At 59.9% G+C, this 9,932-nt stretch overlaps 1 protein-coding gene across 2 annotated transcripts; it reads right to left on the bottom strand.

The window, feature by feature from the left end:
• Positions 1–1,182: 1,182 nt before the first annotated feature.
• Positions 1,183–8,781, bottom strand: COX6B1 (cytochrome c oxidase subunit 6B1). Of its 2 annotated transcripts, none has more exons than XM_069774679.1 (4): positions 8,665–8,781; positions 3,447–3,554; positions 3,235–3,335; positions 1,183–1,413 (listed from the first exon to the last, which is right to left on the bottom strand). In XM_069774679.1, the coding sequence occupies exons 2-4, from the start codon at positions 3,550–3,552 to the stop codon at positions 1,360–1,362; spliced, it is 261 nt and encodes an 86-aa protein (XP_069630780.1). In that variant the 5' UTR covers positions 3,553–3,554; positions 8,665–8,781; the 3' UTR covers positions 1,183–1,359. The 2 variants fall into 2 exon arrangements, with proteins under 2 accessions (XP_069630780.1, XP_069630779.1); XM_069774678.1 differs by having other exon boundaries at positions 8,647–8,779.
• Positions 8,782–9,932: the final 1,151 nt, after the last annotated feature.

Genomic DNA, 9,932 nt, shown 5'->3' with positions numbered 1-9,932 from the left:
TGGGTGGATGGATGGAGAAACCATTGGAGATGGATGGAGAAACCACTGAAGACGGACAATGGATGAAGAGATGGATGGAGGAACCACTGAAGACAGACAATGCATGGACGGAGAAATCATTGAAGACAGACGACGGATGGAGAGGTGGAGAAACCACTGAAGATGGACAATGGACGGAGACACCACTGAAGATGGATGACGGGTGGAGAAACCATTGAAGATGGACAATGGATGGAGAGATGCATGGAGAAACCATTCAAGATGGACAGACGGAGACATCATTGAAGATGGACAACGGACGGATGGAAACACCATTGATGACAGACGGAGAAACCATTGACGATGGGCGACGGACGGACAGAGAAACCATTGACGATGGGCGACGGACGGAGAAACCATTGAAGATGGACAACGGACGGACGGAGAAACCATTGACGATGGGTGATGGACGGACGGAGAAACCATTGACGATGGGCGACGGAGAAACCATTGACGATGGGCGACGGACGGAGAAACCATTGACGATGGGCGACGGACGGATGGAGAAACCATTGACGATGGACAACAGATGGAGAAATGGATGGAGAAACCACTGACGATGGACGACGGATGGAAGGAGAAACCATTGACGATGGATGATTGACGACGGATGGATGGAGAAACCATTGAAGATGGACAACGGGTGGAGAAACGGATGGAGAAACCATTGAAGATAGATGGAAAAACCATCGAAGATGGACGATGGCCGGAGACACGGTTGAAGATGGACGTGAGAGGAGGAAGAGACGGAAACACGGATGAAGAACCGGGATGAGGGATGGCGGGAAGGGACGGGGAGCTGGCCGGGGGGGACGGCGGGATGGCTGGCGGGACGGTGGGACGGAGAAGACGCCCTGACGCCGTGTCGTCCCCCCAGGGGAACTGCTGGGAGCGCTGCCGCTGCGAGGCCTCGGCCAGACCCTGGTGGCCCCCGGGAACATCGTGGGCCAGATCCTGGGGACGCCCCTCGGTCTCCGGCCCCTCCAGGGTGTCCCCTTGGTCCCGTAACGCCCCCGTCCCCAAGGACCACCCGGAGAAGGACCCACGCCGTCCCACCGCCGTTATTTTAATTAATAAAAACCTTTCGATTCCGGCGCGGTGGGCGGCGTCTCTGCTCTGTGTCCCCGTCCCCCGTCCCCCAGTAAAAACCATACCCAGGACCAGTTCAACCCTTTATTGGCCACGCCACCGCCCCGGTGACGGCGGTGTCCCCTCCCCCCGCCCCCCCCCAAAAGGTGACAACTGTGGGTGCCCCCCCCCCCCACCAGCACCAGCCGGTGACACAGATGTCCCCTCCCCGGTGGGGGTGGTCGGAGAAGCTCAGATCTTTCCGGGGAAGGTCCCCTCCTCGCGGTACTCGTCCCACGTTGTCACCTGCAGGGTGACACGGGACCGCGGTGACATCACGGGGACACCACGGGGGAGCGCAGGGACCACGGTGACGTCATGGGGCACGTGGTGACGCCATGGGGGGCACAGGGACCGCGGTGACGTCATGGGGGACGCGGTGACAGCACAGGGGACTTGGTGACACCGTGGGGGGCACAGGGACCATGGTGACGTCATGGGACACGTGATGACACCGTGGGACACGTGGTGCTGCCGTGGGGGGCATGGGGACTGCGGTGACGCCACGAGGGACTTGGTGACGCCACGGGGGGCACGGGGACCGCGGTGACGTCATGGGGGACATGGTGACGCCACGGGGGGCTTGGTGATGCCACCGGGGGGCACGGGGAGCGCGGTGACATCATGGGGGACGTGGTGACACCATGGGGGACTTGGTGACACCATGGGGGGCACGGGGACCGCAGTGATGTCATGGGGGACGTGGTGACGCCACAGGAGGCACAGGGACCGCGGTGACGTCATGGGGGACGTGGTGATGCCACGGGGGACTTGGTGACACCGTGGGGGGCACAGGAAGCGCGGTGACACCACAGGGGGGTACAGGGACCGCAGTGACATCATGGGGGACGTGGTGACACCGTGGGGGGCATGGGGACCGTGGTGATGTCATGGGGACCCTGAGGGCCGTGGGGACACCGTGGTGACCCCAAGGGGGACCTGAAGGTCATGGGGACACTGTGGGGACACTGTGGGGACACCATGGGGACACTGGGGGGGTCTGAAGGTCATGGGGACACCATGGGGACACTGGGGGGGTTCTGAAGGTCATAGGGACACTGTGGGGACACTGTGGGGGGGGGCAGAGGGCCGTGGGGACACCGTGGGGACACCGGGGGGGGTCACTGGTGGCTTCTGATGGCCTTGGGGACACCTTGAGGGACTCTGAAGATCGTGGGGACACTGGGGGGGGGTTCTGAGGAGCATGGGGACATTTCGGGGACACTGGGGGGGGTCTGAAGGTCTTGGGGACACTGGGGGGGACACTGGGGGTTTCTGAAGATCGTGGGGACACTGGGGGGACACTGGGGGGGGTCTGAGGAGCATGGGGACACTGGGGGGGTTCTGAAGGTCATGGGGATATTGTGGGGACACTGGGGGGGGGTCTCAAGGTCATGGGGTCACTGGGGGGGTCTGAAGGTCATGGGGACACCGTGGGGACACTGGGGGGGGTCTGAAGGTCATGGGGACACCATGGGGACACTGGGGGGGGGCGGTCTGAGGAGCATGGGGACACCTTGGGGACACTGGGGGGGGGATCTGAAGGTCATGGGGACACCGTGGGGACACTGGGGGGGTCTGAGGAGCATGGGGACATTTTGGGGACACTGGGGGGGTCTGAAGGTCATGGGGACACTGTGGGGACACTGGGGGGGTCTGAGGAGCATGGGGACATTTTGGGGGCACCGGGGGGTGTCTGAAAGTCATGGGGACACTGTGGGGACACTGGGGGGGTCTGAGGAGCATGGGGACATTTTGGGGGCACCGGGGGGTGTCTGAAAGTCATGGGGACACCGTGGGGACACTGGGGGGGGTCTGAAAGTCATGGGGACACCGTGGGGACACTGGGGGGGGTCTGAGGAGCATGGGGACATTGTGGGGACACCGGGGGGGGTCTGAAGGTCATGGGGACACCTTGGGGACACCGTGGGGGTTCCGAGGGCCACGGGGACACCAGAGGGGGTTCAGAGGACCGCGAGGACACCGTGGGGGACCCCCAAAATCCGTGGGGACGCCGCGGGGGGGGGGCGGGGGGGGACAGAAGGTGACAAAGGAGGCGCCACTCACCCAAGCGGTGGGACAAAGGGACTTGTAGACGCGGTAGTACCACTGGCACGGCGCGGCGTCCGCCCCTTTGGCCGCCATCGCCTTCTCGCAGCGGTGGAAATCTGGGGGGGTGGGGGGGGGTGAAGGGATTTTTGGGGGGACACGAGCGTCCCCAAGTGTCCCCAAGGTGGGGGGGGGACACACACGGGGGTGGCGGGGAGGGGGGTCGGTACCCAGGTAGTTCTGCCAGCAGTTCCTGGTCTGGTTCTGGTTGGGGAAGCGGCTGTCGAACGGCGCCGTCTTGTAGCGCTCCAGTTTGGTCTTGATGTCCTCCGCCATGGCTGGGAAGGAGTAATTAACAAGGTAATTAAGGCGCCGTCGCGCTAATTAATCAACCTGGCCTGCTCTAGAGTAATTAATCTGTTCTAAGGATGATTAATTCTTGGTAGCGGTCGTGGAAATGGGGATGGTAACAAGGCAGGGGGGATGTTGGGGAGAGGGGAACATCATCAGAAAGTAATTAACAGGGTTAATTAATCCCCTCAGAACTAATTAACCCCCCTGGAAGCGATTAACGACCCACACCACAATTAATTCACCTGGGGATATTTAATTTCTCCCACCCAGTAACAGAACTGGCGATAGTAACAAGAAGGGGTAGTGGGGTGCGGGTATTGGCAGGGCCCAGCAAGGAGTAATTAACAGAGTTAATTAACCCCCTCAGAACTAATTACCCCCCCGGGAATAATTAACAGCCCCCCCACCATAATTAACCCACCTGGGGATAATTAATTACTCCCACCCAGTAATAGAACTGGGGATAGTAACAAGAGGGGGTAGTGGGGTGGGGGTGTTGGGGGCCCAGCAGGAAGTAATTAACAGGGGTAATTAACCCCCTCAGAACTAATTAATCCCTCCCTGGGAATAATTAACAACCCCCCTTGGAATTAACCCACCTGGGGATAATTAATTTCTCCCACCCGCTAATGGAAGTGGGGATGGTAACAAAGAGGGTAGTGGGGTGGGGGTGTTGGGGAGACAACACCCCAGCAGGGAGTAATTAACAGGGCTAATTAACCCCCCCAGGACTAATTAACTCCCCTTGTGAGTAATTAACACCCCCCTAAGCATAATTAGCCCGCCCCCCCCCCCAAATAATTAATTCCCACCCCTGGTAATGAAAGTGGAAATAGTAACAAGAGAGGGGGCACTACCCAGTGGGGGGTAATTAACGGGGCTAATTAACACCCCTGGGACTAATTAATCCCCCTGGGACTAACACACACCCCCAGGGATAATTACCCCCCCCCAATAATTAATGCCCCCCAAATGAGGAGAAGGTAAATGGTAACAGAGAAAAGAGTAAGGGGTGGAGGTGCGCGGGGGAGCTAATTAATGGGGGGTAATTAGTCCTCCAGGACTAATTGATATGTCCCCAGCACTAATTAATGCTCCAATAATAATTAACACACACCCCCACCCCCCCCAGAATAATTACTCCCACAGAAAATAACAAAGGAGACGGTAACAGAGGTATGGTAACAAGACAGGATAATTAATGGGGTAATTAGTGGGGTAATTAACAGGGCAATTAACCCCCCTGGGAGTAATTAATTTCTCCTGCGAATAATTACGCTTCTCACACCGGGAAGAACAAGTGGGATGGTAATGGGGGGGTAATTAATTATGGGGTAATTAATTACTAGGGTGATTAATTTATGGGGTGATTAATGGTGCAATTAATCACTATGGTAATTAATTAGTTAACTAGTGTGGTTACTGCAAGCAATTAATTATTGGGTAACTATTAATTAACAGTGGTAGATAATTATTGGGGTAGTTATTGGGGTAGTTACTGGGATAATTAATTGCTGTGGGTAATTGCTGGGTGTAATTAGTTACAGGATAATTAATCACTGGGGTAATCAATTAATTGGGTGATTGATGGTGCAACTTATTGGATTAATTAGTTACTGGGGTGCTTCAAGGTGTAACTAATCACTTGCATAATCAATGAGATAATTATCAGCTAATTAACTAGCCAATGAGTGTAATTACTGTGGCTAATTAATTAATTAACCAATAAAAGGAGGAACCCCGGGGGGGAGGCTCCCAGTAACCCCCCAGTGCTCCCCGTTCACTCCCAGTGTCCCCAGTCCCCCCCCAGTAACTCCCAGAGCCCGTCCCAGTGTCCCCAGTTCCCTCCCAGAGCTCCCAGTAACCCCCCCAGGGCCCTCCCAGTAACCCCCAGAGCCCCCCCCAGTGTCCCCAGTTCCCTCCCAGCAACCCCCTACTGGCGCTCCCAGTGCGCCCAGTAACCCCTCAGTTGCCTCCCAGTCCACCCAGTTGCCTCCCAGTAACCCCTCAGAGCCCCCCGCAGTGTCCCCACTTCTCTCCCAGTAACGCCCCAGTTCCCTCCCAGTGCTCCCAATAACCATCGAGAGCTTTCCAGTTCCCTCCCAGTAACCCCCCCAGTCCCCTCTCTGTGCCCCCAGTAACCTCCCAGTTCCCTCCCAGGGCCCTCCCAGTAACCCCCAGAGCCCCCCCCAGTGTCCCCAGTTCCCTCCCAGCAACCCCCTACTGGCGCTCCCAGTGCGCCCAGTAACCCCTCAGTTGCCTCCCAGTCCACCCAGTTGCCTCCCAGTAACCCCTCAGAGCCCCCCGCAGTGTCCCCACTTCTCTCCCAGTAACGCCCCAGTTCCCTCCCAGTGCTCCCAATAACCATCGAGAGCTTTCCAGTTCCCTCCCAGTAACCCCCCCAGTCCCCTCTCTGTGCCCCCAGTAACCTCCCAGTTCCCTCCCAGGGCCTTCCCAGTAACCCCTCAGAGCCCCCCGCAGTGTCCCCAGTTCCCTCCCAGCAACCCCCCAGTGCACCCAGTAACCCCTCAGTTGCCTCCCAGTCCACCCAGTTGCCTCCCAGTAACCCCTCAGAGCCCTCCGCAGTGTCCCCACTTCTCTCCCAGTAATGCCCCAGTTCCCTCCCAGTGCTCCCAATAACCATCGAGAGCTTTCCAGTTCCCTCCCAGTAACCCCCCCAGTCCCCTCTCTGTGCCCCCAGTAACCTCCCAGTTCCCTCCCAGGGCCTTCCCAGTAACCCCTCAGAGCCCCCCGCAGTGTCCCCAGTTCCCTCCCAGCAACCCCCCAGTATACCCAGTAACCCCCTACTAGCCCTCCCAGTGCATCCAGTAACCCTTCAGTTGCCTCCCAGTCCACCCAGTTGCCTCCCAGTAACCCCTCAGAGCCCCCCGCAGTGTCCCCAGTTCCCTCCCAGCAACCCCCCAGTACACCCAGTAACCCCCTACTAGCCCTCCCAGTGCATCCAGTAACCCTTCAGTTGCCTCCCAGTCCACCCAGTTGCCTCCCAGTAACCCCTCAGAGCCCTCCGCAGTGTCCCCAGTTCCCTCCCAGTAACGCCCCCAGTCCCCTCTCAGTGCTCCCAGTAACCTCCCAGTTCCCTCCCAGTACTCCCAGTAGCCCCCAGAGCCCCCCCAGTGCGCCTAGTAACCCCCTACTGGCTCTGCCCAGTGCACCCAGTAACCGCTCAGTTCCCTCCCAGTAACGTCCTAGTTCCGTCCCAGTGCTCCCAATGTCCGTCCCAGAGATTCCCAGTTCCCTCCCAGTAACCCCCCAGTCCCCTCCCAGTAACCCCTCAGAGCCCCCCCCAGTGTCCCCAGTTCCCTCCCAGCAACCCCCCAGTGCACCCAGTAACCCCCTACTGGCGCTCCCAGTGCGCCCAGTAACCCCTCAGTTGCCTCCCAGTCCACCCAGTTGCCTCCCAGTAACCCCTCAGAGCCCTCCGCAGTGTCCCCACTTCTCTCCCAGTAATGCCCCAGTTCCCTCCCAGTGCTCCCAATAACCATCGAGAGCTTTCCAGTTCCCTCCCAGTAACCCCCCCAGTCCCCTCTCTGTGCCCCCAGTAACCTCCCAGTTCCCTCCCAGGGCCTTCCCAGTAACCCCTCAGAGCCCCCCGCAGTGTCCCCAGTTCCCTCCCAGCAACCCCCCAGTATACCCAGTAACCCCCTACTAGCCCTCCCAGTGCATCCAGTAACCCTTCAGTTGCCTCCCAGTCCACCCAGTTGCCTCCCAGTAACCCCTCAGAGCCCTCCGCAGTGTCCCCAGTTCCCTCCCAGTAACGCCCCCAGTCCCCTCTCAGTGCTCCCAGTAACCTCCCAGTTCCCTCCCAGTACTCCCAGTAGCCCCCAGAGCCCCCCCAGTGCGCCTAGTAACCCCCTACTGGCTCTGCCCAGTGCACCCAGTAACCGCTCAGTTCCCTCCCAGTAACGTCCTAGTTCCGTCCCAGTGCTCCCAATATCCGTCCCAGAGATTCCCAGTTCCCTCCCAGTAACCCCCCAGTCCCCTCCCAGTAACCCCTCAGAGCCCCCCCCAGTGTCCCCAGTTCCCTCCCAGCAACCCCCCAGTGCACCCAGTAACCCCCTACTGGCGCTCCCAGTGCGCCCAGTAACCCCTCAGTTGCCTCCTAGTGCACCCAGTTGCCTCCCAGTAACCCCTCAGAGCCCCCCGCAGTGTCCCCACTTCTCTCCCAGTAACGCCCCAGTTCCCTCCCAGTGCTCCCAATAACCATCGAGAGCTTTCCAGTTCCCTCCCAGTAACCCCCCCAGTCCCCTCTCTGTGCCCCCAGTAACCTCCCAGTTCCCTCCCAGGGCCTTCCCAGTAACCCCTCAGAGCCCCCCGCAGTGTCCCCAGTTCCCTCCCAGCAACCCCCCAGTACACCCAGTAACCCCCTACTAGCCCTCCCAGTGCATCCAGTAACCCTTCAGTTGCCTCCCAGTCCACCCAGTTGCCTCCCAGTAACCCCTCAGAGCCCTCCGCAGTGTCCCCAGTTCCCTCCCAGTAACGCCCCCAGTCCCCTCTCAGTGCTCCCAGTAACCTCCCAGTTCCCTCCCAGTACTCCCAGTAGCCCCCAGAGCCCCCCCAGTGCGCCTAGTAACCCCCTACTGGCCCTCCCAGTGCACCCAGTAACCCCTCAGTTCCCTCCCAGTAACGCCCTAGCTCTGTCCCAGTGCTCCCAATATCCTTCCCAGAGATTCCCAGTTCCCTCCCAGTAACCCCTCAGAGCCCCCCGCAGTGTCCCCAGTTCTCTCCCAGTAACGCCCCACTTCCCTCCCAGTGCTCCCAACAACCGTCCCAGAGCCCTTCAGATCCCTCCCAGTGACCCCCCAGGGCCCTCCCAGTGCTCCCAGTGACCCCCCAGCGCCCTCCCAGTGCTCCCAGTGACCCCCCAGCGCCCTCCCAGTGCTCCCAGTGACCCCCCAGGGCCCTCCCAGTGCTCCCAGTGACCCCCCAGGGCCCTCCCAGTACTCCCAGTGACCCCCCAGCGCCCTCCCAGTAACGCCCCAAGGCCCTCCCAGTGCTCCCAGTAACCCCCAGGGCTCTCCCAGTGCTCCCAGTAACCCCCCAGTTCCCCCCCCTCACCGGCTACCACCGACTCGCCTCAAAGTGACTTTCACCACCGCCGCCCTCCCGCCGGAACCAAAGAGACGCAGCGGAAGCGCAGCGCGCCGCCGGAAGTGACGCACCCTTTCCCCTCCAGGCAACTGAAAGGGAGGAGCCATAGAGATGAGGAGGGTAGAGCGGCCGAGGCGGAGGGCGGGGCCGGCGCTTGGAGGACTGCGGCGGCCATAGAGAGGAGGCGGGAGGACTGAGCGTCGCCAGCGGCGGGAAATGGCGGCGGGAGGAGCCCGACCCGAACCCGGAACTGCCCCAAAATCCCCCGAAATGGCCCCAAAACGGCCCCGACATACCTCCAGGACTCCAAAGTTCGCATTAACAGCATCCTCGGACCCCCAGATACCCCTCAACCTCCCCAGCACCCTGTTCTTGCCCCAAAATATCCCCCCCCAACCCCCAAATGTCCCCAAATCTGCCCCCCCGAACCCCAAAATGTCCCCAAATGGCCCCCAGGACCCCCAAAAGCACCATTTCTGCCCCCAAATCCCCCCCGGACCCCCAAATACCCCAAGGACCCCTCTAAAGCCTCATCCCTGTTCCCAAATTCCCCCCAAGACCCCCAAAATCTCCCCGAGGACCCCCAAAATGTCCCTCAATACCCCCACCCCCCCCAAAAGCCCCATTCTGTCCCCAAATCCCCCCCAGGACACCCCAAAAGCCCCATTTCTGTCCCCCAATACCCTCAGAACCCCCCAAACCCCCCATTTTTGTCCCCAATTTCCTCCCCAGGACTCCAAACCCCCCTATTGCTGTCCCCAAATCCCCACAGGACCCCCCAAAAGCTCCATTTCTGTCCCCAAATCCCCCCCCCAGCACACCGAAAACGCCCATTTTTGTCCCCAAATCCCTCCCAGGACCCCCCAAACCCCCCATTTCTGCCCCCAAATCCCCCTAGGACCTCCCAAAAGCCCCATTTCTGTCCCTAAATCTCCCACAGGACCCCAAATCCCCCATTTCTGTCCCCAAATCCCCCACAGGAGCCCCCAAGTACCCCCCTAGGATCCATAAAAGCCCCATTTCTTTCCCCAAATCCCCCACAGGACGCCCCAAATCCCCCATTTCTGTCCCCAAATCCCCCACAGGAACCCAAACCACCCATTTCTGTCCCCAAATCCTCCCCAGGACCCCCCAAACCCCCCATTTCTGTCCCCAAATCCCCCCAGGACCACCAAAACCTTTAGTTCTGTCCCCAAATCCCCTTAGGACCCCCAAACCCCCCAATTCTGTCCCCAAATCCCTCCAAGTTCCCC

Source organism: Haliaeetus albicilla, chromosome 31 (genome assembly GCF_947461875.1).
Source record: "Haliaeetus albicilla chromosome 31, bHalAlb1.1, whole genome shotgun sequence".
In the NCBI taxonomy this organism is placed as follows: domain Eukaryota; kingdom Metazoa; phylum Chordata; class Aves; order Accipitriformes; family Accipitridae; genus Haliaeetus; species Haliaeetus albicilla.
The sequence above is the reverse complement of the archived record's forward strand: the minus strand, read 5'-3'. Positions and strand labels throughout refer to the sequence as shown.

Bases quoted from the DNA above. Each gene is read 5' to 3' on its own strand.
- COX6B1 (XM_069774679.1), bottom strand. From the start codon at position 3,552: ATGGCGGAGGACATCAAGACCAAACTGGAGCGCTACAAGACGGCGCCG. The intron at 3,336-3,446 runs GTACCGACCCCC...CCACCCCCCCAG, and splicing joins CTGCTGGCAGAACTACCTGG to ATTTCCACCGCTGCGAGAAG. The intron at 1,414-3,234 runs GTGAGTGGCGCC...GTCACCCTGCAG, and splicing joins CCCTTTGTCCCACCGCTTGG to GTGACAACGTGGGACGAGTA.